The 27,729-nt window shown below is 47.5% G+C and overlaps 1 protein-coding gene across 3 annotated transcripts in view; it reads left to right on the forward strand.

The window, feature by feature from the left end:
• Positions 1-3,796: 3,796 nt before the first annotated feature.
• FBLN5 (fibulin 5) overlaps positions 3,797-27,729 on the forward strand; it is an 83,150-nt gene continuing 59,217 nt past the window's right edge. The window contains exons 1-4 of one of the 3 annotated variants that reach the window (XM_060165861.1): positions 3,797-4,160; positions 7,668-7,722; positions 9,881-9,932; positions 13,737-13,991. In XM_060165861.1, the coding sequence (XP_060021844.1) occupies positions 4,144-4,160; positions 7,668-7,722; positions 9,881-9,932; positions 13,737-13,991 (379 nt within the window). In that variant the 5' untranslated portion in view covers positions 3,797-4,143. Of the gene's footprint in view, positions 4,161-4,380; positions 4,685-7,667; positions 7,723-9,880; positions 9,933-13,736; positions 13,992-27,729 lie in introns of those variants that run through there. The other 2 variants (XM_060165851.1, XM_060165871.1) reach the window with 2 other exon arrangements.

Here is a 27,729-nt window from a genome sequence, read left to right on the forward strand (position 1 = left end):
CCAGTCTTTGTGGAGAAGTTGGGGAAATGTGATCTGAGTGGAGTGGGTGGCACCCTGAATTAGACAATCAGCAGTGGCCCCAAAATGTTGAAGAAAGAAGTGGATCAGTGCCAACCTGGACCAAGTGCTTCACTCCAGCGCCTGTCCCAGTAAATTTTTTATTGATAACTCTGATAAAGTCACAGAGGTCAAGGTCAACATATCTGTAGTTGTTAAAGCTGGGAGTGATACTTAATACTTTAGATAGGAGAATTCATCTTGAAAAAGATCTTGTGCAATGAACAAAAATTTAATAGGGATGCATGCAAAACCTGTTCTCCCTTCAAAAGAATTTGCAACCCAACCGTGGGATGGAGGAGATGGTGTTAAGCAGCCTGTGGACTCCAAGTTGCTTCATTGGTGCAAGTTCAGTGCAAACCAAGAACTGATGCAGCCCAGGGAGGAGGAGACAGACCAGGCTGCCGCAGGGTCACGTGACACACGGGTCACGTGACACCGGCGGGGCAGGGTTGGGGTTGGCGTTGTTCAGCCTGGGGAAGAGGATACCAGCCAGGTCAAGGGGTAGAACTGTTTTCACGAAAAGGCAGTTGGTTGCGTCGTAGAAGAGGGACTAGCCCGTGGCTGCTGAGGGGAGAATTAGAATCCATGGAAGGTAGTTCCACATAAGGAAGCAGATTTGGATTCAATACACGACAGAACTTTTCCAGCAATTTGACCTACTCAACAGTGAGTGGGGCTGTTTCGTCCGTGGAAGTGGATAATTTACCAGTTATTAAAGATATTTGGGACAGGAGTGTGTAGGGGTGGGAATTTAGACACAGTGACAATCACGAGGATAACTAACTTTTACTTCATTCCCACAGCTACCCTGAGAGGTAAATAGTATCTCCATTTTGCAGGTGAGGAAACTGAGATGCCTAGAGGTTAAGTGACTTGTCCAAGGTCACCCAACAGGTAAGTGGCAAAATCAAGACTCAGAATTTTATTGGAACTCTTATTCTCTCCCCTCTTCCAACCCTACAGTTTTAAGGTGGGAGCAATCTCTGGTCCAAGATGGGTCTCTGGACAGTTTTGCTTTCAAGGCTCTCCATTTGCTCATGCAGAGAACAGTCATACTGATTTCCTCTCCCTCCTTATCCTTCAGAAGGGTTGATAGTATAAGTGAAGTAATGGACTAAGTCATTTAAAACTTCCTAGGGACTTCCCTGGTGGCACAGTGGTTAAGACTGTGCTCCCAATGCAGGGGACCTGGGTTCGATCCCCAGTTGGGGAACTAGATCCCACATGCATGCCACAACTAAGAGTGCCCATGCTACAACTAAGGAGCCCACGAGCTGCAACTAAGACCCGGCACAACCAAATAAATAATAAATATTTTTTTAAAACGCCAAAAAACAAACAAAAAATACCTCTTCCTTACCCCACCAAAGAGCTGTACACAAATAGAGTATATTATTAAATTAACCTCATATTTTGAATAGGTACAAAATATGGTACATGGTACACAATTCAAATTATAGCAAAAGGTGAGCAGGGAAGGGCTAATTCTCCTCTCACATCTCTTCCCCAGCCGCCTACCCAATTTCCTTCCTAGGAGGCAAACAATGCTAACAGCTTCTCCTATATCCTTCTGGAGAGGTCTTCTCTATACACATGCAAGCAAGAACTTGTGTATATACATTATTCTCAAACGGTGGCATGCTTTACACACAGTCCTACAACTTATTGTTACACTTATTAATGTACTACTTTGATCGATGTGAAATTGCCGATATTCTACAATTTTGACCTACAAAATTTATTGCAAGTCTTTCAATACCAGCCCATAAGGAACTCCTTCAGTCTTTTTCTTTTTTTTTTGTTTTGTTTTTTGTTTTTGCAGTACGTGGGCCTCTCACTGTTGTGGCCTCTCCTGTTGTGGAGCACAGGCTCTGGACGTGCAGGCTCAGCAGCCATGGCTCACGGGCCCAGCCGCTCTGCGGCATGTGGGATCTTCTCGGACCGGGGCACGAACCCATGTCCCCTGCATCGGCAGGCGGACTCTCAACCACTGCGCCACCAGGGAAGCCCGAGTCTTTTTCTTTTTTAAAATAAAGTGTAACATACATAAGACTTCACAAATCTTAAGTGTACACACCCCTGTGGAACCAGCATCCAGATGAATAATTAGAATATTACCAGCACCCAGAAGGTCCTTTGTGCCCCCTCCCAGTGACTACCTCATTTTGACTTCTGTATCAAAGGTGTCATCCAGTATGTCCTCTTATATGTCCACTGTTTTGTATTGGTTGCACAATAGTCTATTTTGGGAAGTCCCTTACTTTAACCCTATCGATGCCTAATTGATGGATAAGGCTCTTTATACTCTTTTTGCTATTCCAAGCAATGGGAGCAAGGAATAACCTTGTAAATATAATATATTTTTAAAATATTTTATTATGGGAAACGTACAACACATATAAAGTAAATAGAATAGTATAATGGACACTCAGCTTCAACAACTATCAACAGTTTGCCTTTCTCGTTGAATGTATTTTCATAAGTAGGATTCCGTTTACTTACCAAAAAAAAATGCCCTTTAGGAAGGCTAAATATGCAGACTTTGGAGGCTCAGCAGAATCAGTGAATAGCTGTGTGACCATGGGGAAGTTACCTAACCTCTCTTAACCCCCTCCAGTACAATGGAGGTAATAATTCCTACTGCACAGAGTTATCATGAGGAGAAAGGACCTCACCAGTGCTTTTCCAGCTGGAGGTAGGGCTGTGTTGTGGAGCCCAAAGGAAGGTGCAGGTGGGGAAGCAGGGGCCTGGACTACTGCCAATCCATTTTCATCTTTTAAAGAATAGTGTCTTTGGTCAGATTTCATTTGATAAAAAGGGATCTAATGCTTTAAAAAAAGGAAAAGAAAGAAAGAAAAAGAAATAGTGTGAAACCACCAATACAACAAATATAAAGGACTTACCAAAGAGCTTTTGTTATTATTATTTATCCATCATTCTGGTTTCCCTGACTGTCCTTTTGTCTTTTCAAATCACCTTGTTACTTGTTAAAATCACTTTCAAGCCAAGGGACATTTTTTTTTTCAATTAAAAATGTTTGTCCAGCTTTATTGAGATATCATTGACATATAACATTGTGTAAGTTTAAGGTGTACAACATGTTGATTCGGTCCATGGACAATTCTTAAAGCAAGAACAGGCCCCCGAGAATCAGGGCCTGAGGGCGGGCCTGGGAGAGTGTCCTCCCCAAGGTTTGCATTGCACAAGCTGACGTCCTGAATAAGTGTCAGCCAATTTCCATCCTCCTCCTCTTTCCCATCCCCTCAGGCTCCCCACCCCTTCTTCTGGAAAATCGTGAGTCTCCTGCCGCTTACCCCAAGCCTCTGCTTCATTGGGTCTGGTTTCCCAATAAATCAAGACTCTAGTCCCTGTCGCTGTGTTTGTCATGAGTTCAAGTTCTTCCTCTCCCAGAGGGGAATAACTTTCATGGGTGTCCCAATGCCATGACCAAGTGCAGATGCTCTGGATCCCCACCCCCGCCTCAGCCACGACCGCCCAGCCTGGGGACCTCCTCCCCGGGTGGGAAGTAAAGGGTCAACAGGTCCTCCCAGCCGCCCCCCCCGCCCGCCGCACCCCACCCTCCTGCACTTGCCCGCCAATCGCCTCCCGTAGAGATGCTGGGAGCCTGAGTGTGGCTGCGCTGCCGCCCGGGAAAGGGCTCTCCTCCCAGCACTGAGCACTTGGTCCTGGCAGACGCCCCAAGATTGTTGTGAGGCGTCTAGCCAGTTGGTGAGTGCTGTAATCTGAACCAGCTGTGTCCAGACTGAGGCCCCATTTGCATTGTTTAACATACTTAGAAAATGAAGTGTTCATTTTTAACATTCCTCCTCCAATTGGTTTAATGCTGAATTACTGAAGAGGGCTAAGCAAAACCAGGTGCTTTCTCTGTCAGCTCTCCAGTGGCTCGGAGGACCCAGGCTCTCCCCTTGTCCTCTCCTCGCCTCGCTCGTCCCCCCTGGAATAAAAGTATCGGCGAGCCCCACAGGCCCAGAGGAGGCCGAAGTTCAGGAACTGCTCCGAGGGTCCCGCGCTGAGAGCTCTCCATCTTTTCCCCCTTGCTTCTCCTGCCCACGCGTCTTGGACATGCCAGGATTTAAAAGGTACGTTCTCTGCTCCGGACTTTTTCCTCCAGGGTCTGGAAACCTTACTGCAAACCCGATGGGTGGAAAATGGCTATGGCCGTGATTCAGGCTGTGTCAGGATGTTGGAAAAGGCATTAGCTAGTGATGCAATGATATTGTTAATTGTAAAAAGCTGCGCCTCTGTAATTTCCATCTTGAAGCCTTCTTTTGGGAGTGGGTATTTTATAAGACAGTTTCAGAAGCCAGCATCCGACAGAGGTCGGCAAAAATCTCAGAGCCTGATTCTTTCTTTCTTTTCCGAAAGGGCAGCAAATTTGTGTGCCGTTTAAATTTTTTTTTAAGTTTTTTTTTTTTTTTTAATTTGAGAGATCAATTACTAGTTCACTAGCAATTATTTTGCTGCATCGGCTGTTGGACAAGCGAACGGGCTAGCTGCACATCCCGGGGCTGGATTTGCTCTATGTCTGTGTGGGATTCTCAAAGGGCATGCGACCCAGAAGTCTCGAGCCAATGAAAAGTGGGGACTGCAGACAGAAATGCATGTAAGCAAACATTTTGATATTCCTTAAGGAAATTGAAGTTCCAGTCAAGGGATCGTTAAAGCTTAAAGAATTTTATCTAGATTACATCTGCAGTTTTTATCCAGCGCACTCTTGAAAACGTAGCTGCTTTAGACAAAGTGTGTGTGTGTGCGTGCGTGCGTGCGTGTGTGTGTGTTGTGTGTCTGTGTGTGTGTGTGCGTGTGTGTGCTGAAAACGAAGCTGTAATCCTGTCATCCTGGATCGGGGACCAGCACTTCTTGAACAGACAGCCCTGAGATTCAGTTGGTCCCCCACCTCCATCCCCACGTCCACCCCCGCCCAGCTTTCCTCCACTTGAGGATGGAGCCCAAAATGGGTGGACCCACCTGCTTTTGAAAGTTCCGGCGACCAGTTTTGAACATCAAAGGATCCCCAAATTTCTTATAGTTAATTAATTTTGGAGTTTTCTAGAGTTTTTCATGACAAAGTGCAGCTATGGGTGACGCTGTGAGAGCAGCAATGCTTGGATGTTATGTCATTTTTGGGAAACCGTCTCAGTTAAGCCTGGAGCTTACTTGGCCCCCAGGCCCCAGCTGTGGCCCTTGCAGGAGGCCGGGCTTGAGATGGGCTTTCTCAGAGGAGACCTGTCCCTAGCCAAAGAGGATTGCCCTCTAGCCAAAGGGAGTAGGGGAGGTGGGGTAGGGGGAGAAATGGGTTAGCATGCCTTTTCCACTAGGTCTTGAAGTCCACTGCGTTGTCAGCCTGTCCTGTCTCCAACAAAAACGAGACAGGGTTTTATAACCAACCGAAAGGAAACTTCATGTGAAGAAACAGGAAAACGTTGAAATTCATAATATACAGCCTGGAAAATAAATTTGTTATTGTTCTTTCATTCCTTCCAGATATAAATCTGGCTGTTGTGAATATCAAAAAGCCCTGGGATTTGGCTCTGCACTTTATAAGGTCAGAGCTGTCTCCAGTGTTCTAGAATCTGGCTCACACAGGCACTCAGATGAAAGGAAAACTTGTGGGCTTCCAGGGTCTTTATTCTTTGGATTGAGGACTCGATGAAGGAAGTGGGCTTGCCTCTCCCAACACCACATTAGAGTCCTGTTTCCTCTGGATGTCACCTTAATTCTGGGGCCCTCCAAGTACCCCAGCGTTGCTGATTCATATGCGCCTTCTGTCATGGATTGAGTGAGTTTTGCAGTCTATTGAACGCTCTTTTTCTGAAGGGAGGGACTGTCAAGTGAAGGTATACATTGACAGTAACAGGTCACTAAATCCAACCAGGTGCCAGGTCCACTGAATTACTGAAGAAGCCTTTGAGATCACCTCCTCCAGGAAGCCTTCCCTGACCTTCCATTCCCTACCTGCAGCCTGGCTCTCCTGGCACTCAGTGGGCATTTCTATCAGTGCCCTAACCAAAGGGTATAGACATTGTTGGTTCACGTGGCTCCCCCACCAGCTCTCCAGGGCAGCATCTGGGTCATAGTTTTGTAGTTTTTCTGCCTACCTAGGGTCCCTGCTCACAGCTAGTAACTACTCAGATAAACCCCTGTTGAACTCAATAATAACAGCACCAAATAAAGCTCTGTATTTGCATAGATTTTTTTAACCACCTTAACAATTTTCAAGTGTCCAGTTCGTAGTGTTAAGTACATTCACAGTGTGGCTCAGTCAACCTCCAGAACTCTTTTCATCTTGAAAAATTGAAATTCTATACCCATAAACACCTCCCTAATCCCTCCTCCCCCTGCCCCTGACACCCACCATTCTGCTTTCTGTTTATAATTTTGATTGCTGTCAATCCTTCATATAAGTGGAATCAAACAGTATCTGTCTTTTTGTGGCTGGCTTATTTCACTTAGCATAATGTCCTCAGGGTTCATCCATGTTGTAGCACTTGTCAGAGTTTCTTTCCTTTTTAAGGCTGAATAGTATTCCATTGCATGTATATAACACATTGTTTATTCATTTGTTGATGGACACTTGGGTTGCTTCCACCCTTTGGCTATTGTGAATAATGCTGCTATGAGCATGGGTGTACAAATATCTCTTTGAGACCTTGTTTTCAATTCTTTTGTATATATACCTAGAAGTGGGATTGCTGGATCATATAGTAGTTCCATTTTTAATTTTCTGAGGAACCTCCAGACTGTTTTCCATAGTGGCTGCACCAACGTACATTCCCACCAGCAGTGCACAAGGGTTCCAGTTTCTCCACACCCTCACCAGCTTTTGGCTTTTTTGGTTGTAGCCATCCTGTTGGATGTAAGGTGGTATTGATTTTTTATCTTTAAAGCTAATTGGCGACCGCGATTTTGTTGGATAGCAGCTGGTGAATGATGAAGAGTAGAAATCGCAGGATCAGGGCTCGGTGGCTTATGCAGAAACACAGTTTATTGACACCTCCTCCTAAGTGTCAGCTGTGCTCCTTCTTGGGGCTGCCCAGGTCCCCGCGTCCTCTCCTCCGTCAGGGTCTGTGTGAGGCGCACTCTGGGAGCACGTGCGTTCCTTCCCCCTGACACCTCTGTTCCATGGAGCTCACGTGCTTCACGTTTGTACTTTCCTTTCCTCTCATCATCCGAGGGCACGACGGCTTCTTCACACTGTGGTCATTTCAGAATGAAGACGTTCAAAACTCAGGCAGGTCCCCTGTGTCAGGAGTAAAGGCCAAGCGGCTGGTGAATACATTGTTAATACCATGGCGGTGGGCGTTAGATTTGGAGCAGCAAGACCCTTTATTTATAAAAATGCCACTGAACACATTATCCCAACATATGAAACCAGTGGAGGGGGCACGGTTCTGTTTGGGGTGGTTGGGGCATCTGGAGTTTCCCCGGCCTCTCTGGAGCATCGCCCCCCATCCCCCTGCCCAAAGACAAGCACAAGGTGAAGTCATCATTGTAAACACACAGGCAGCACGAGAGGCACGTGTTACCCCAGACCTGGGTCCTGGGAGCATCCTGAGCATTTATATTGACTTCTCGCTCCTCCACAGGATACTCACTGTGACCATTCTGGCTCTCTGTCTTCCAAGTCCTGGGAATGCACAGGTAAGACTTTTATTTTGTTACTTATCAGGAAGTGTGTTAAAAACCAGGGCGAGGGTGTCCAGCCACGCATTGTGTTGTTTACCTAAACCGAGCTCTTCATTGTATAGAGATTAAAGCTGGGGCTCAGGGAGGTTGAGACTTGCCCCCGGTGACATAGTATATAAGTGGCAGGGCTGGACCTCGGTGTCCTGGTTCCCAATCCAAGACTCTTATAATCAGATCATGCTGCCTCATTTCTGTCCCTTTGGTGGGGCTGGGGGTCTTGACTTAGTGTGTTAAAAAGTCAAGCGTGTTCTAGTGTTTCTGGGCAGTGGTGCCCCTTGGGTGCCTGCGTGTGGCCCACGTGGGTGTGTGTGGCCGACATGCAGTTGTGAGGCATCTCAGCGCCCAACCCGTGAGGACCCACCTCTGGCCCGGACCCCTGGGAGGAGCGTGTAGGGGGAGCTTGGGCTCCTGGGTGACTGTGCAGAGAAGCCTGCACCATCCCTGACTTTACAAAGTGACGGTTGTGTCAGCCCTTGAGAAATGTGGACAGATCCCTCCTGAGGAGCTCAGGGCAGCCCCTCTGCATCTCTAGCTCAGAAATGAGAGAAGCCCCACCTCTGAGCAGGGCTGAGGGGCCATGTAGTCAAATGGAAATGCACATTCATTTGCATGAACATATAGAAGACATTACAAAGTCACCAACACAGCCTCTCTAACAGTGGCTTACAGCTCAACAGTTCAGAGCCCTGAAATGGAACCAACAAAGATCTCACTAAGTAGACTGATGGTCTCCCAGACTTTCAGGGTATAGGAGGGAAATCTTAGAATTTCAATTCATATTTATTTTGATCACACCCTTTAAATGTTTCTTCACTTCATATTAAGAATTTTGAAATATATTTCATTGGAGGTGGAAAGAATCTTGGGAAGAGTACCAAAGACTTTTAGACCTTGGAAGGACCTTGGCGTCCTCTGATCTAGCTCTGTGGTGACAGTTAACATCTAGATCCAGAGAGGGCGCGGGTTATAGTATAGTGTTTATTGCACTGTAGGCACTTTACATGCACTAACAATTTAGTCCTTACAACCACTCAGAAGTAAGTAGTATCCTCTCCATCTTACAGATGAGGAAACTGAGGCATAAAAAAGTTATGCAGTGAACAGGGGCTAGAGTGAGAATTTGAAGCCAGGCAGTGGGCTTGAACCCACGCCTGCACGTAGTTGGTGAGCCAGGGCTGCAACTCGAGTCTCTTGGTTTCCTGAACTTCATGGCACTACCTCCTGGCTCATCCGCTCCATTTCTTTGGCCCCAAGGCCCCACTCCCAGGAATGCAGGTTAAATCCATCATCTCCACAAACCAGCGCATAGCTCAGGGAAGTTGAACCCCATAAACCGTAGGGAAGGCCAGGGAAGGGACCCCCACGGGCAAAACCACACCTCCTTGACTTATTCCTATAACATGTCAGCTCTAGGGGTGATTGTTGAGCCCATGAGATTTTTCTAAATGCATGAAGTTGTAACTCAAGTTGTATGTGAAGCCTGCAGCCCTCAGGGACTTTTGAGACCTGGCGGTCTCTGGAAGCATCTCATCTTTGTGTAATTGTCTTCCTGAGGTTAAAATGGAAGAATTTCCCCAATTCTATTTTTCTTAAAAAACTGACTACATCACTGTGCAGATTTATTTTACACACAGACCTCGTAATCAGGTCGAGGATTTCATGGGGGGCGAAGAATTCCTGCCGGGCGCTGCAAAGGGGTTAAATAGCACCCAAAGAAAGAGAGTGGTTGCCCTTAAAAGCAGTCCTATCCTCTCTCAGAAAGGGCTGAGCACAGGGCAAGCCTCACTGGGCAGATCAGATGCGATTAGTATTGCTCTTCATGACCAGAGCAGGGAGAAGTCCCCATAACCATCTGCTAAAAATGGGCATTCTGAAGCAATGATGCAGGGGCTTAAAAAGTAATGCTAAAGTGTAAAATGATTGTAAGAAAATACCCAAAAAAAGGGACAAATAGAGGTTATAACACAGATGTTGGTATTATAAATGCCTTGTTTCTTTACCCATTTTCCATACCTCCTGTGATGCAGTTAGAATACTTTTATAGTGAAAGAAAAAAAAAAAAAGGTAAGTAAGCAGAATGACCTCTCCTGTTTCTCTCTCTCCCTTCCTGCAGCAACAATGCACTAACGGCTTTGACCTGGACCGCTCATCAGGACAGTGTTTAGGTAGGAGGCCACTGAAGATCCTTCTCTGGGTGGGGTGCAGGGACAGCCCAATCACAGGACCATTTCTGTCTCAGCCGTCACTCAGTATTGTCAAATCTGTATCAGCCTTGCCCATGGAAGAAAACAGTGTCACGGGATGGTTGAAATCAACGACACCCTTCCATTGATCACCTTCTTTGTGCCTGGCACTGGGTAAGCCCTGCGACAGGGCAGAGATGAGGAAGAATTGATCCCCAGCCTCAAGGAGCTCTCCATCTGTATCAGTTTCCTAGGGCTGCCTTTACAAATGGCCACAAGCCTTAGTGGCTTAAACAACACAAATATATGATCTCACAGGTGCACAGGTCAAAAGCCCGATGGGAGTTCTACCAGGCTAACATTGAGGTGATGGCAGGGCAGTGTTCTTTTCTGGAGGCTTGAGGGAAGAATCCACTTTCTTGCTCATGCATATTGTTGGCAGAATTCAGTTTCTGTTTTTTAAAAATTGAGATGTAATTGACATACAACATTGTGTAAGTTTAAGGTGTGCAATGTGTTGACTTGATACACTTATATATTACAATGTGATGACCACAGTAGCTTAGCTCACACCTCCCTCACATCACATAATTACCATTTCTTTTTTGTGGTGAGAACATTCAGGATTTACTCTCTTAGTATTTTTCAAGTATGCAATACAGTGTTGTTCATTATAATCACAGCAGTGTGCATTATTTCCTTCCAGTTAGAAGTTATCTTCTAACTGGAAGTTTGTACCCTTACATCTCCCCATTTCCCCCACCCCCCAGCCCCTGATAACCACCATTCTATTCTCTATTTCTGTAAGTTTGGCTTTTTGGATTCCACACATAAGTGATATCATGTAGCATTTGTCTTTCTCTGTCTGCCTTATTTCACGTAGCATAATGCCCTCAAGGTTCTTCCGTGTTGCTGCAAATGGCAGGTTTTCCTTCTTTCTCATGGCTGAGTAATATTCATATGATTATTATTAATATTATATTATTCATATGATGATAATATTAATAATATCACATCTATCTATCTATCTATCCATCCCAAATCTTTATCCACTGATGCACATTTAGGTTGTTTCCATATTTTGGCTGTTGTGAATAGTGCTTCAATCAGCATGGCAGTACAGATATCTCTTCAAGATTCTGTTTTCATTTCCTTTGGATATATACCCAGAAGTGGAATTGCTGGATCACATGGTATTTCTAGATTTAATTTTTGGAGGGACCTCCACACTGTCTTCCATAGTGGCTGCATGGATTTACATTCCCAGAGAATTCAGTTTCTTGTGGTTGTAGGACTGAGGCCCCTGGTTCCTTGCTGGCTGTCGGCTGAAGGCCTTTCGCAGTTTCTAGAGGCCACCCTCTTCCTTGGCTCGTGGCCCCCTCCTCCATCTTCAAAGCCAGCAAGTTAAGTCCCTCACATGTTTCTGTTGCCTCATTTCTCTGACCAGTCCTTCTGCCTCTTCTTCTACTTTTAAGGATTTGTGTGATTTCACTGGGCCCACTCAGATAATCCTAGAGAATTCCCCCATCTCAAGCTCTTTTTTTTTTTAAGATGATTATTATTATTTTTAAGAGAACCCTTTTTTAAAAAATTTTATTTATATTTGGCTGTGTTGGGTCTTTGTTGCAGCCCACCAGCTTTCTCTAGTTGTGGCTACTCTTTGTTGCAGTGCACGGGCTTCTCACTGCTGTGGCTTCTCGTTGCGGAGCACGGGCTCTAGGCGCGCGGGCTTCAGTAGATGTGGCATGCAGGCTCATAGTGTGGCTCACGGGCTCTAGAGCACAGGCTCTGTAGTTGTGGCGCACGGGCTTAATTGCTCCATGGCAGGTGGGATCTTCCCGGACCAGGGCTCGAACCCGTGTCCCCTGCATTAGCAGGCGGATTCTCTTAACCACTGTGCCACCAGGGAAGTCCCCATCTCAAGGTCTTCTGATTAGCAACTTTAATTCCATTCCATCCATACCTAATTCCCCTTTGCCATGTAACCTAATGTAGCCACAGGTTCCAAGGAAGAGGACAGACATTTTGGGGCTGTTCTTCTAGCGCTCCCTCTAGTGGGAGAGGTAGCTCTAGATGGAGTAAACTGTACAGGGTAGAATAAAGTCACTGTCAAGATGAGGTAAAAGCAATCAGTCCTGCAGAAGTAGGGGAGAGAGTGATGCCTTACGTCTGAGGTCAATAAAGAAAGCCTTCACGGAGGTCACATTTGAATTGGGTATTGAAGGATGAATAGGATCCTGAGAAATAGCATCCCAGGTAGTAGGAACAGCATAAGCAAAGACCAGGGCATTGAAAAGACATTCAGAGTATAGACTAGTTTGTTGTGGATGGAGCATAGAGTATAGAAAAGGAATAAGGCTCTCCCCTCGGGGATATATTTACCTTTTTAACGATATTTGATTTAGGCCAAATCATTTGTAGTCTCTGAGCTTAGTTAGGGTTGAAAAGAATGATGGGTGGTGGGGAAAAAGCCTTGCCTTGGAAGCTCTAGGCTCATACTTTGACTTAAGGTGAAGGGGGTTGAGAATGTGCCAAGGGATGCAGAGAGGGACGGCAGCCGTCTTTTGTGGCCCACCAGTTTTAATGACACTTTCAGGCTTACAGTTAGAAAATGGGACTCCACACTTCCCTTTCCCGAGGCGGGAGTTGGCACGAGTCTCTCAGATGAGGTGGCTGGAGTGAGCGGTCAGAGTTCAGGCCTCTCTCTCCCAGCTTCCAGCCCCACATGGAGCAGACCCCAAGGCTGGTGGGAAGCCCCGGTGCGGGGGGTCAGGGCAGCTGCTCACGCTGGTGCCTCAGTTCAGGCCTCCCCTGTCCCTGGCCCCGCAAGGCTGATTTCCTAGAGAACCTACCCCCCTGCCACTCCCACACCCCGCTCTAGACACAACAAGCAGAGCACCAGCCTGGCTGGAAACGGGCCCTGTTTGTTGGCACGGTGTGAGCCGAGTCTCAAGTAAGTCTCAGCTTTCCTAATAAGAAACTAGCTCTCGGCCAAGCCTTGTCTTTCTGGATGCAGCGGACTCTTTCTCCCCGCCCAGCTGTTACTTGGAGTAGAAGTGGGTACAATTATTAGGTCCATCCCAGTGTTTCCCGAGTGTCATATGGACACAAAAGAATACCTGAGATGTTTTTAGGTGGTACATCCACAGGTAAACAATCTTTATTTTAATAGTTATATATTTATTTTTACTTACCTTCTATCTTTGATCATTGATAGGGTCTTTTTCATTTGCTGTCGTTGACGTAAGATGAAAAAAATATGTTTACTTGGGTTTTCTTTTTCTTTCTTTTTTTTTTTATGTGGCCCATTTTTAAAGTCTTTATTGAATTTGTTACAATATTGCTTCTGTTTTATGTTTTGGTTTTTGGGCCCCAAGGCCTGTGGGATCTTAGCTCCCTGACCAGGGATGCAAACCCACAGCCCCTGCATTGGAAGGCGATGTCTTAACCACTGGACCGTCAGGGAAGTCCCCACTTGGGTTTTCAGTGTGGGTTCATTTAAGAGAAAAGTATTAAGCATGTGACAGTACAGGTTTTGGTAGCTGTGACCCAAACATCATGATGATGGTATTTGATGGCTGACGTTTGGGTGACACTTGTCAGTTTGATTCAATGCAGCCAATATTTGGGGAGCAGCTGCCAGGCCCAGCCCTACATGTTTGGGAGCAGATGCTGGTAAAGAGTGTTTGGGTGTCCTTCATGGCGTTCTTGGTACAGAGCTCTGCTGAAATTGGCACCGTGTGGCCAAGGGGCCACTAACGCCTGTCCTTTCTGTGGCCCTTGCAGATATTGATGAGTGCCGGACCATCCCCGAGGCCTGCCGAGGAGACATGATGTGTGTTAACCAAAACGGCGGGTATTTATGCATCCCCCGAACAAACCCAGTGTATCGAGGGCCCTACTCCAACCCCTACTCCAACCCCTACTCAGGTCCGTACCCAGCAGCTGCACCCCCGCTGTCAGCTCCAAACTACCCCACGATTTCGAGGCCTCTCATGTGTCGCCTTGGATACCAGATGGATGAAGGCAACCAGTGTGTAGGTGAGTAGCCCAGCGTCCTAGGCTTCCTCTCCATTGGTGAAGGCGTCGTCCTAGTCTAGCAGGTCAGCCCCAAATGGGAAGTCAGTTCCCATGCAATGAACCAGTGAAACAACCTACGTGGTACACGGTTCTTTCACTCTTAGCAGCCTGTGTCTCTGGGTACCCTCCCACCTAGGGGGGAGTTTAGTGTGCTGTCTTATTGATAGTCCCCCAGAAAGCCAATTTGTTTTTTCTTTATTTTCATCTATCTATCTGTCTATCATCTATGTATCTATCTATCGATATATGTATCTACCTATCATCTATCATCAATCTGTCATCTATCTATTTCTATCTATGTCTATCTGTCTATCAATCATTCATCTATGTATCTGTCTATCTGCCTTTAGATCATATCTATCATCTATCTGTTTGAAGACCAAGGTCATGTTTTCTCTCTTCGATAACAAATATGTCTGGTCAGATGCAGTAAGTGAATCCCAGAGAGAAGCTCTAGAAAGGAGCAGCTTTCTAGGGTCTTCAGCATTACTCACCCTCGAATGGAACGTTTGCTCCTGAAACAAAAGAAGACTTGAGGGCCAGGGCCAACTGTTCTGGAAAGAAAGTGGGGTCCTTGGGTGGGGACCAGGGTTCTTTGGACCAAAAGGAGCCTCGCTGATGGGAGCTCATAGCAAGAGTGGACCTTGGGGAGGAAGGAGACGCCATATGCCATGATGTCCCCAGGCTGTTGGCAAGTGGTATGACAGGTGCCCTGGTATGCACTGGTGCTCTGTTGGCCAGTGTGGCCTTGGTGGAGGTTTACCTGGGATCCTCCCTTGTTGCTTCAGCTTTGGCTGGACCAAAACTTTGCGACTGTCTCCAGCTTTGGGAGATGGTCTAGAGTGATGACGGCTGCAAAGGTTTTGATCATGCACCCCATCTGCAAAATCTTTCTGAGCCTGGACCCTTACTATGTGCATGTTTATAAATTACATGCGTATCCTGTTATTGTAATATGGTTGGAGGAGTATAAAGTATATGTAAGAAATAGAAACATTTAAAGGATGTGATCAAAATAAATATGAATTGAAATTCTAATATTTCCTTCCTATACCCTGAAAGTTTGGTAGACCATTAGTCTACTTAGTGAGATTTTTGTTGGTCCCATTTCAGGGCTCTGAAGTGTTGAGCTGTAACCCACTGTTAGAGAGGCTGTGTTGGTGATTTTGTAATGTCTTCTATATGTTCATGCAAATGAGTGCATTTCCATTTGACGACATGGAAATAATATGCAAACAAGTATCTCTCAGAGCTAAAAGGGAAAATTGGATACACCTTAACTAAACTTCTCTATTCTTACTGGTCTCAAGGGGTGTGTGTGTGTGTATGTGGGGGGGGGGGTGGGCGGGGAGCTGACCGAGGGTCACTTTGAACATAGATAAGTGTTCACGGGAAAGAGTAGACTGAATCAAGCCGTGGACTGAAGCACTGGTGGGGAAGATAGTAACGTACTTCCTTAGAACCAGTAGAACAATAGGCCGCTGTAACTGGCAGGGACTTTAACAGTCTTTAACTGCAACCTCTTCCTTTTATAAAAAAGGGAGTGTGGACTCCACCAAGTTAGGTAATTACGGGAGTCCAGCTCTCCTGACAACCAGCCTACGTTTTCCTAACTCGCCCATGTGACCTCTCTCGTTCGGTAGAAGAGAAACGATCCCGAAGCAAATGCAGAGAAAGAGAGGTTGGAGGTGGGGTGATGCTCTTCCACGATGTCCTGTGGGGCCGGACAAGCTGAGTGACCATGTGCACGTCTGGAAGTGAGGAAGGGGGTGGAGTGAGCCGCCGAGTCACTCCAGGGTTTCGGGAGGGGCTTCGGATGGCTGTAGGGCTCCCTGATGTCTTGGGCAGTCCTGCAGGCCCCTTTTGGGGAACAGCCTGGAATGGCCACAGGGCTCTCTGAAGCACCCCCCTCCCTCCCACAGCCCTCTTTCCAGGATCCCAGTGCCCTCGAGAATAAGACGCGGCTGGGAACCCTGTTTATCTCCTGGTCCCTGTGACGTCATGCACTTTTTTACAGGCCCCCAACCTGTCACACGGGGGATGTGGAGTCTTCATAATGGCCCTTTTGTAAGGAGAATACGATCCAGGAACCCTAGGAGGACTGGCACCCGGCCCGTCCACTTCCAGAAAGTTCAGCCTTATGCATTCATAAGTCCCGGGTTCCTTCCAACCTCCCTTCACCCCACCCTGCCTTTTCTGGTTTACACAGGTCCTTCTGGGCATTATGAGAGGGGAAGTCATGGGGAGGGGGCCCCAGAAGGACGGGAACAGGGATGAGAGAGGCGGGCCTGGGAACAGGCCACAGGGAAGCAGGGCTCAGAGACGGGGGGAGAGGGGGAGGAACCAAAGGAACCAAGAGGGGGACATTGTTGAAAGGAGAAGCAGGTGATTGGGGTCGTCACTGCCAGAGAAGGAGTGTCCCTTTTTCCCAGAGTGTAGGTCTGATCCTGGGGAGGAAGCTGGAGTAAGCAGCTCCAGTGTGATGGGGAGAATTGGGAAACGCTTCTAAAACTTGGGTGTTCTGCGAGGGGAGGACCACATCTCCAGGGGGCCTTCTTCTCCTCTTCCTCTTCAATGTAGAAAATAATCAACGACAGTGATGATGGCAGCAGTAGGAATAAAACCAAACATGTAGTGCTGCGTGCCAGGATCTTTACCTGAATGAACATGTTGAATCCTCACCACAACCCCTGTGGTAGGACTATTGTTGTTCCTGTTGGCCCTGAAGCACAGAGAGGTTAAGAATCTGTCCAAAGTCACACAGCAAATGAGGGCCGAGCCAGGACTTGAACCCATTCGGGCTCTGGATGAGGAAACTGAGGCTCAGTGAGGTAAAAGTTTGTTCAAGCCTCTCAAGAGTCGGTCCTGGAGCCATGATGAAAAACTAGGGCCTTCTCTTGCCTTGTTTTTTTTGTAAATAAATTTTTGTTCTGTAAAACTTTGAACCTAGACAAAAGCAGAGAGATCATTATGAGCACTTGTCTACTTTTCACCCAGTTTGGTCATTCTCAACACAGACCCACTCTCATTTCTTCTTTACTCTGACCCAGTGGATCAATTTAAAGCAAATCTCAGGCATCAAATCATTTTATCCTTAAATACTTCAGAATGTATCTCTAAGAGATAAAGCTTCTTTAAAAAATCATAGTCACAATACCATTATCAAACCTACAAAATCAACAATAACTCCTTTTTATCATTAAATATCTGGGTGGGATTCAACTTTCCTTGGTCATTTCGTAAATGTCCCCTTTCTATTGTTTTCTTTTAGAATCAGATCCAAACAAGGTCTACAGATTGCATTTGGTTGACAAATCTCTTAACTATGTCTTAATTTTCTTTGTCTCTCTTACCACGTATTTGTTGAAGAGGCTGAGTCTTTTGTCCTGTAGAATTTCCTGCATTTGGGATATTGCTGCTTGTGTTGTCGGTGTGGTATATAACGTATTCCTTCAACCCCTCTACTTTTCCATAAACTGGTAATAGTTAAATCTAGAGACTTGATCCAGTTGAAGTTTAAAGTTGGGGGCCAACTGTTTCCTACGTAGTGCCCTTGCTCTTTTGTCCTTTCCATGCCCTGGTTTCTTCCCATAAACTGTAAGTAAGTCTGCCTTAAAAAAGAAAGTGGACACTTTTCACTGAGGTTTTACTCTTTCTGGGTTTTGGACCCACTTTCAAGGTAGCAATTTCCTGCCTTGTCCCCTGCCTCTGCAGGCTGGGCCGGGCCAGGCTCAGAGCCCGGGTCCCTTGAAGCCCTGAGCTTCCTTGTTGACCTCTCTGTTTGGTGTTCCACTTGGGAGGTGACTAGACCCTGCTCTTTCTGGAACAAAGTTTGGCCTCAGATTTGAGTCCACAAGCCCCGAGATGTAAGTCTGGATCACTCAGGACCTTTGCAGGCAGAGTGATGCGGGCAGTAATCCAAGAATTACAGTTCAGGAACCAAGAAGGTTTTTGTCATCAAGAAAACTGGCATCTTGGCTTGTGGGTGCTCAGCACCAGGGCAACTTCCATGAGGGTGGTGGACCCATGGCTGGTTAGACTGTGTCCCCCAGATGCTGGCCCCTTGGGTGATCTGGTGGTCAGCATCTCAGACGATGGAGAGCCAGATAGACATGGTTACTGGCAAAGAGGAAAGGGCTGTTGCAGGAAAGGCAGGATGCTGTGGAGTTAACAGTGTTGGTGCTGAAGACTCAGGGAGGGGTGAGCTGAGCGATTGGGCCCCTGGGATTTGAACCCCCATTAAGGAACCTTTCTATCATCATACTGCCTCTGAGAATAGGACCTCTGGCTAGGGTCCCTGAATGTTAATGCCACTTGTTTACGCGTATTTGTCCCGTTTGGGGCTCGACTCGTCACCACTCTGGGTGGACATTCTTCGTTCTGGCTTTGCTAATCAGCTTGGCGCAGTGTCAAATCTAGGGACTCCACCAATAACTGATGCTCATGAAATGTTTCACAACTGAGAAAGCAGTCTTTTACGAGAGCCGCGCTACCCCAGGGACTGAAGGAATTCCTCTGGTCATTTGTGAAGTTACAAGCAATATCTTTATACTCCCTCCTGGCCTGGGGTTTTCTCATTGATCAAAGTGCCTGAGCGGGCAGAGAGGAACACAAATGGATCCTTTTGGAAGATGAATGGCATTGGCCTGAGGCTTTCTCTTGAGTTATTTTTCCTGAAAGCCGGCCAATGTGTATTCAGTCACTGTTTATAGAGCACCTCTTTGGTGCCAGGCTCTGGCTTAGGCACTGAGGGCGCAGGGAGTCTGGGCACAGCCGTGGGGCTGTCTTCAGAGCTTACCGTCAAGGAAGGGAGATTAGTCACGGAACAAGCAGCCTCTGGGACAGGACATCAGTAAGAGCTGAACTCTGATCCCAGAGCAGCTGTGTACCAGGTGGCCTCTGATTGATTCCTGAGAATTTCGAAGAGAAGGCAGAGATGGGAAGGCCGTGTGTGCTGGAGTGGAGAGGGCTGGAACTGGGAAGCCATTCTCACCTTGGTTTGGCCACTTCCTGGCTGTGAGACTGGAGCCTCAGTTTCCTCATCTGTAAAATGGGTACAACAATGCCTACCGCACAGATAACTTGTGAAAATATCTTGCCCGGTGTCTGCATGGAGTATCACGTGGTAAATGTTAATTGAGAAAGATCCTAGGGTCTTGAGATAACCTGTAGAGAGTCATCGAGTCTGAAAATGTATTGAGGGCCTAGTTCTTGAAAACTTTTATAATGACCTAAAACCGAGCGTGGTACTCACCCACCTTGCAGACCTTGCTGGGCTTTGCCCAGTTCAGTGCTTAATGAGACTTCAGTCAGATGCTTCGAGATGCCGGCAAAGGCTAGGTTTATTTAATTGTGGAACAAAACAATTAACCACCCAGCAGGTAAGACAAGGGCAAGAGTGCTTGGATGGGGCAGCCGCCTGCAGGCTTTTCTTCTTACTTTTTTAACACAGGTTTGAAACCAAGTCCTCTGGATGAGACCGGAAAGAGAGCACAGGAAGCAGAAACCACTCGGTTCTTTAGCTGCTAAAGGCATCAGGACCAGGCAGGCCTGGTGAGGAGGGGGACCCAGCATTGAGGTGGGACACAGTCAGGTTTGCTCAGATGTCCCTGTGAACTGGGCCTCAGCATGCTGTTCACATGCGGCCCCCCCACTCAGGTTGTCCCATCTTGCTTCAGGTCTCTCCCTATCGTTGGCTGGGACGGTGAGCAAGCAGCTCAGCCTCTCTGAACCTGTTTTTCCATCTGTAAATAGGGATGACAGCATTAACTATTAGTGTAGGATATTTGTGAGAATTCAATGAGATAGTGCATGTGCCTGGTCTAGTATGGAGGCTGGCTCTCAGTAAGGGTTAATAACAGTGAGTTGTTACAATGTTATTTTTACTGTGTCAGATCTCATCATTCCGTGATGAATTCTCCTACTCCAAACCCCTAGTCCTGTTATTCTGTTATTGTTTATTCTTTCCTCTGGGAATCAGACTTAAGAATGCAAGGCTTTTGGAGGGTTGAGGGTTGAATTCTCGCCGCTTTCAGTGTCAGGGGTTGGGGTTACTTGTGCTTCCAAGGAGAATGCAGCAGAGAAGGGGCTCCAGGAGGTTGTTCACAGCAGCTCTTCTTAGACATGAATGTGCCCCTGAGTCACCTGGGGAAATGCAGAATCTGACTCTGCAGGTCTGGTCTGGGGCCCGAGGTTCTGCCTTTTGCAGAAGCTCCTGGATGATGTGATCCTGCTGGTCCAGGAAGGCTCTTGTCCATCTGTCTACTCTTAGATAGGCCTGCATTTAAAGAAAGGTAGAAACTTTATTTTTTAAATGAAATTCCCATATTATATGAATCTGTTAGAAGAATGTATTACTTTTGTTTAAAAACAAAAACAAAAAATCCAAAAGAAATGTTTTTAAAGCCTAAATTGAAGCAGCATGCTGTAGTGGTAAAGACAGGACATCAGTAAGAGCTGAACTCTGATCCCAGAGCAGCTGTGTGCCATTAAGAAAGTCACTTGGCTTCTCTGGCCTAAGGTTTATTATCTGTAAAAAGAAGGGATTAGGGGGTCTTAATATGGGGTCTGTGGATGGAATTTAGGGGATCCATTTTCATCTTTTTTCTCTACTAACTTCTAATGAAATTTAGTATTATTTTTCTTTATAGAGGCAGTAAGCCACAGGACTCTTAGCAATACCTGTGGCAGTATTAACAAGAGAAACACAGATATTTATACATCACATTACAGCTGTACCAGTTATTCTGACATATTTTGAAGTTTTTGATGTATTTTGAAATATTATTTTGAAGTATTCTCACTTACCGTTACTTGAAAATTGTAGGAGATATTAGACCTGCTGTCCAGTCTTGTCATTTCTAATTTTTGTCACTGATAAAGAAGCGTGTATGTTACTATACATATTACATATATGTTTTAAAAATATTTTGATAACTGTCTTTCAGTATAATTTGGTTCTTTCATAATCCTGTGAATTTAATGTATGCAATTAAAAACATTATTCTGAGAAAGGGTCCATGGCTTCATTGGTCTGCAAAACGCATTCCCTGGACCAGATGATTTCTTCAATTCCCAGTCCTTAGGAAAGATAATGTTTGTGTCCAGACAGCCTGGGTTTTCTGTTAACTCGCTCTCACCTGGATCACTCGTGACGTGGTCCTTCTCTACTCGTGTGTTTCAGCCAGCCCACACACTTGGTGACATCTTCTGCTAGGACCGTGTCAGTCCTCCATTTATGAGGAAGCCTGAACCACCCACAGTTGGAGCCAGCCACGGGGACTGGCCCCGGCCTGCGGTGAGGTCCAGGGCACTGGCCAGCCTCTGCGCTGGGTGGAAACCCACTGTGGGGCACGCCCGGCCCTGGGTGCCTTTGTGTGTGGAATAGGCACTTCCCCGCTGCCTAGCGTGGCAGTTTTCTCAATGAACCACAGCTTTTTCTTGGCTCTCACCTTATGTTCCTTGGTCTGGTCGTGTTCCTTTTCAATATATTCCATTCTGGGATTAGCCAGTTGTGTGTGAAGAGCAAGTGTGGGGATCGCAAGAGGATGGAGAAGCGGGAACTTTGAGCAGCAGCACGATCCAGCTTTGCTTTGGATGGTCCCAGTGAAAGCGGGTGTTAAGGCCAGATCTCCAGAGAGCCCCTGCTGGAGGGCCACTGCAGCCCATTCAGCCACGTGTGCTTGAAATTAGTGGGAGGTGCATGTGATGATGCTTCTCAAAGAGGCGCAGTGGTTCTGGATGTGTGGGAGGGTGTCTGTACCTCCTCCTTTGTCGTCAATACTGGTTGTAGATTTCTTTTCAAAGATCCTTTTGACGAAGGGGGGTGAGCACACCACTGGAAAACTTGAGAGCAGAACTGCTCGCATAGGTCCTGCGCCCGCCTTGGCAGCCTCTGTGGGAGCTCTGCGTGGCTCTGCTCTGAGTGTGTGCATGGCGTCTGCGGCTCCTGCCCCCACCCCAGCGTGATGCAAGAAACAGTGATCTGGGAACTCTCTGTGCTATTAGGAAAGGATTAAATGAATTAAAGAAGTACAAATACCATATGAAAGCAAAGTATCAGTGTTGTGGAGAGTGTGTGCATGCGTACTGATCGAAAACCATATGAAACTGATCAGTATGGTCAGTTTCAAAATCAGTATGAAACTGATTAAAACCATAAATTAGGAATCGTATTTAATGTTGCCAACAACAGCCTCAAGCAAATATCATCTGCGAGGCCCAAGTTATAATATCTGCTGTTACTCAAAGAAAGGGGATCTTTGTTTTCTCAAAGGCCTGGAAGGAGTCGGTGACTAGGCCAGGGAGTGGTGGAAGGCAGTTGGATGCGTGGGGAGAGCGTGGGCTCTCGATTCAGAGATGCTGGGGTTCGAACCCCACCCCTGCACAGGTGCCTGGCTCCGAGCGGTAAACCCTTTGAGTGGCCTATCTACCAGATGGGATGATAGTACTTGTTTTTAGCAAAGGATGTGCTGAGCGTCTGATAGTCCTGTCTGCAACCGCTAAGCAACAGCTGCTGTCACTCTCCCTACCCCTTCCCGGAGGGGCAGCAACTCTGTTGCGTCATATCTTGCCAATCCCTGCCCAGCCACAGGGGCAGACGGGACAGGTGCTTGCTGGCAGCTTATCCCAGGTGGGGAAGTTGAGGAGGGAGAGGGAAAGGGGAGGAATTCCCTGGCGGTCCAGTGGTTAGGACTCTGTCCTGCCACTGCAGGGGGCACGGGTTCGATCCCTGGTCAGGGTAATAAGATCTCGCATACCAAGCAGTGTGGCCAAAAAAAAAAAAAGAAGGCGAGGGAAAGGCACCGCCTTTGGGTTTGCGACCACGCGCTGATTCTTCTCCCCGGCTCCACTCAGCCAGAGGGCCTGCCTTTGAGCTGTTCTCTGGGGCCCTCTTACCCCTGGGGGTGTCTAGGAGGCAGATGGGTACATTCATTCTCTTCCTTTGGCTGCCAGCCTCTCTGGACACATGGACACGCAGACAGACAGACTCCAGGCCACGCTGGCCGAGCAGGCAGTGACTGGGAAGTGCTGGTGGGCTGGTCTGACCCGTCATCAGAGAGACCCCTGAGTCAGATGACCCCCGAGCAGTCTGGCTGGTCTCCCACTTGGAGGCAGAAAGGCCGCGGCTTCCTGGCATGCCCCAGGTGTGTGACAGAGGGCAGGCCGGTGCCCACGTGCTCTCACCAGGGCGTGGGTGTTGGGAGTTGGGACTGTGGCGGGAGGGTTCCTTGGACGCAGCCACTGCACCAGCATCCACTGTTTATCCTCAGCATCCGGCAGCGTGAATTCTCAGTAAGCTATTGACAACTAATGAATGAATGAGTGAAGGGATGAATGGAAGGAGAGTGTGGGCACCGTTCAACTCAGGCGAGTGGGGGTACCTTCACTCACTTCCATACTCGGTCTCTCATCACCCCTCAAAGCCCACCCCCTCGACCGGCCCCCACTGTGCTGAGTGCCAAGGGAGGACCAAGATAACCAAGCGTGTCTCTGTTCCTTGAACGCCAGGTCCGTGGTTAACTGTGTGTGCCCCCGCACCCGGCATGCTTCCTTGGACCACCGGCACTCAGTGGGTGTTGAACTGAATTGAATTTACACTGTAGCTGAGGGGCTGATGGGAAAAGATGCTTGTGAACAGCCATCTGTTCAGACTGATTTACAAAGAGACCCACCTCCACCACCCTTTCCGCTTTGGGCTGTGCCACAGGGGAAATCTGTGGAAGGCTGTGTTCTTTCCACCTTGGACCTGCGACTTTGTTTCTCTGCCATGGGAGGGATTGGCTCTCAGGGATCCGCCTCCAGCCAGGGTCAGCTCCTCGCAAAACTCCAAGGGGCTCCATTCAATTGTATGACACGCTGTTGGCATCCCCTGGAGCCCAGCAAGCGGCAGGAGGTTCCTGTTTGCCTTGGAAACAGAGGTGCATGCTTGGGGAAGGGTCCCCGGGCCATCTCCTTGGGGGCTGGCAGGGAAAGGACATTCACAGGATTCCTTCCCTCCAGAGAGACTCAGACATCAGACTGGATGTTAAGGACTGACCTCCCATTCCCCTCGGCTTGTCGGAGCCGGGCCAGAGGGGAGATGGGGACAGCCAGCCCTGGGCCCTGCCCCAGGCAGCCAACATCCACAGGCTCCAGGGGACGCGGGCGGGTCGGGGCTGGGAGGCGATGAGGCGTGGGGGACTTGTCAGTGTGAACTGACTTTCCTTCAAGCTAAAACATGTGCAGAAACCCAGCCAGAGTTGATTTATGAGCCCCACATATTTCACAGGTCTTAACGCATCCCCCAGGAATCAATGAGTTCAGACAGAACAGACTTTGCATCCGGAATCAGTATGAAATTGGCACCTTCAACAGTTCCCATGGGAAGCAAGGGATAATAATTTAAGGGAGATTATATTAAATATTGCAAAGACACAAAAAACCTGGACTCTGCTTCATTCCCGTTGGGGAGAAAGACAAGTCATCTGTTTTCTGCATCTGAGCTGGATGAGGGGTGGCCATTTCTGCTGAAGCCACTGTGACCAAAATGAAACATGATGGGAGGGGGGCGCTAGGGCGGGCGATGAACTCAGAGCCAACTTAGCAGTGACCACAGCATCCTGTACTGTGTCCTCTACTGCATGCTCTGTAACAGTGATAAATAGACGTTTGTGATTATTTATTTAATGTCTCTCTGTCCAGCAGGAACTTTCTGTCTTGTTCACTGTTGTATTTTTAGCACCTGATAAGTATTTGTTGAACAAGCAGAAAAGCGACATGCGGTGAATCGTATGTAGTGTTCAAATGAGTGAGAGAAACTGATTACACCTCAGGTACAGTTGTCCACATAGATTAATTTATTATCATTAACGGACTTCATTCGTTTATCATTTCCATGCTGGGGTCTGTGCTGTTCACACAAAGATAAATCAGGCATCATCAGTACCTTCGGGAATTCAGTCTCTTGCCAGGAGCTGAGGTAGGTTGGTAGGACGTAGGGACCCCAACACATACATAGTTATAGCCCGAGGTAATGGGACAGCAGCCAAAGCAGGTACGAGGCTCTCTGTTGGCCCTGGCTGCAGTGATCACAGAATCCTTCCATAAGGACAGGTGTTACACATCTGTGCATCTATTTGATTATACACGTATTCACTGAGCACGTCTCTGTGTCAGACACTGCCAAGTGCTGGGAGGGAATCTAAAGATGAATAAGAGTTGGTCCCTGCCTTCAGGATCTCACAGCTGAGCAGATGTGAGTGAGAGTTGGGGAAGGGTGGGTGCCCATAACTCATCAGTGTCTTTACATGAGCCGGAGTGTGAGGGGTGGTGAGAGCAGTATGGCTGGGTGCTGTAGGGGTGCCCGCAAGGGATAGAGATTCTGCTCTGGCAATGGATATGACGGCCTCTAAGTCGATGTTTGGAGGCGTGAGTAGAATGTTCATGTGGGAGATGGTGAGGGGCTTTCTGGGTTGAGGAAACAGCCTGGGCAAAGACATGGAGGCCAGAAGCTTCACGGCACATTGAGGACTACTGGTGAGGACCAGCCTTGGTCGTGAGCCCATTGGTCACCTGCCCATTTACGACAGCCGGTGCACGGCTGCAGCATGGACATGGGGTGGGGTTGGGGCAGCCATAGAGTGAGAGGTGAGGCTAAGGAACTTGGCAGGAACTTGGCATGGACTTGAATGCCATGCCAATCTCTTGGACTCTGTTCTGTAAACACTGGTTTTTAAGTGGTGTCTTGACATCTGTTTGAAGAAGATTCCTGGTTTAGGACCCCAGGAATTAAATCACGACTGGGGTCTTGATTTAGTCTCATCACTGCAACAAACTCAGTGGGGGGTCGTGGCTCCTTTTCCCTCTCTTTCGGGGCTTCATTTCCCCATCTATACAAGAGGGGCCACACCACAGTCTCCAAGGCTCCCTCCAGCCCTGACCACTCAGGATGTGGACATGCTTGTGACTACTAGGTGAGGGTACCTTCCGGAGGCAGGTAGATTCTAGAGATAGTATCTTTTCACTGGAGGCAGCGATTTTGCAGTAAGTCTAAACTAATGATTGGACCGCCTCTAAGGATATTGCCTCCATGCTCTCTAAGAGTAATGATTGGACCACCTCTAAGGATATCGCCTCCATGCTCTCTAAGAGTAATGATTGGACCGCCTCTAAGGATATCGCCTCCATGCTCTCTAAGAGTCCTGCTTGGAGCCTTCTTTTAAGCTTGAGGCAGAGATGAGCCCTTTTTTGAGTCCCTCCAGGAAAGGGGCATCAGTGGATGGTGATGAAATTAGCTCTGACTGTGATGATAGCACATGGCCTGGTCCTGTAAGAAATCTGGCGTTGCCTTTATAACACCTGGGGAGAATTTGCAAGCAGCCGGAGCAAAACACAAATTCCTTGCAAAGCCAAGAATCTTCTTAGATTGACCAATGGGCTAAGAATGTAAGAGTTCCACAATCAGACCTTTCTGGGAAATCCTGCACCTCAGACCTTCTAAACAGACCCTTTTTAAAGGATTGTCTCAATCTCATTTAGCTCTAGAGAGCAGGAGCTGGCCCAGGACCAGGTGGTGCTGGCCTGTGGTCTGATGGCTACTCACTGTGGGAAGCTGGATCCTATAGTTACATCCTTAAGGGACTCCCTTAATTATAATAATTCCCACTTGAACACTGCCTCTCGCTTTTCCAAATGCTTTCGCATCCACTGAATAGACAGCCCAGTAGGCAGGCTCAGGATCGTCTTCCCCATTTTAGAGAATACTTGGAAGGGCTCTGTGACTGTCCCAATATCCCACAGTTTATCCGTGGGAGAGGTCAACCAGAGTGTAGACTTGCTGTCTTTCAGACCCTCCTCCTCCCGTAAGATGGGCCAGATGCTCTTTACTGATAACGGGCTACACTGGCCTCCTTTGTCTTCTCAAACAGAGCATCCCTACCCCAGGGCCTTTGCACTTTCAAGTCCCTCTGTTTGGAGCTCTCTCTGGTTCATTCTCCTCTTTCAGGCTTCAGCTCAGTAGATGATACCTTCTTAAAGAGCCTGTCCCTGACCAACCTGTCCAAAGTCACCCTGCAATCATTCTCCGTCACAGCTCGTATCATTATTACTTGTCCCAAACTTGAGAGTGTGTAAAATCATCTGGAGGGCTTCAAACACAGATTGCTGGCTCCCACCCACAGAATTTCTGATTCAGTAGGTCTGGGGTGAGGCCTGGGCTTTCAAGTGATGCTAATCCTTCTGGTCCGGGACCTTACTTTGAGAACCACTGATTGATGACTATCTTTTTTTTTTTTTTTTTTTTTTTTTTTTTTTTGCGGTACGCGGGCCTCTCACTGTTGTGGCCTCTCCCGTTGCGGAGCACAGGCTCCGGACGCGTAGGCTCAGCGGCCATGGCTCACGGGCCCAGCTGCTCCGCGGCATGTGGGATCCTCCCAGACCGGGGCACGAATCCGTGTCCCCCGCATCGGCAGGCGGACTCTCAACCACTGCGCCACCAGGGAAGCCCAATGACTATCTTTTAATTAAATAGTTTTATTGAGGCATAATTGACATGTAACATTATATTAGTTTCAGGTGTACAGTATAATGATTCAATGTATATATCGTATCCCCACAGTAAGTTTAGTTAACATCCATCACCATACATAGTTAAAAAAATTTTTTTCTTGTGATGAGAACTTTTAAGATCTACTCTCAACAACCTTCAAACATGAAATAC

Source organism: Lagenorhynchus albirostris, chromosome 1 (assembly GCF_949774975.1).
Source record: "Lagenorhynchus albirostris chromosome 1, mLagAlb1.1, whole genome shotgun sequence".
In the NCBI taxonomy this organism is placed as follows: domain Eukaryota; kingdom Metazoa; phylum Chordata; class Mammalia; order Artiodactyla; family Delphinidae; genus Lagenorhynchus; species Lagenorhynchus albirostris.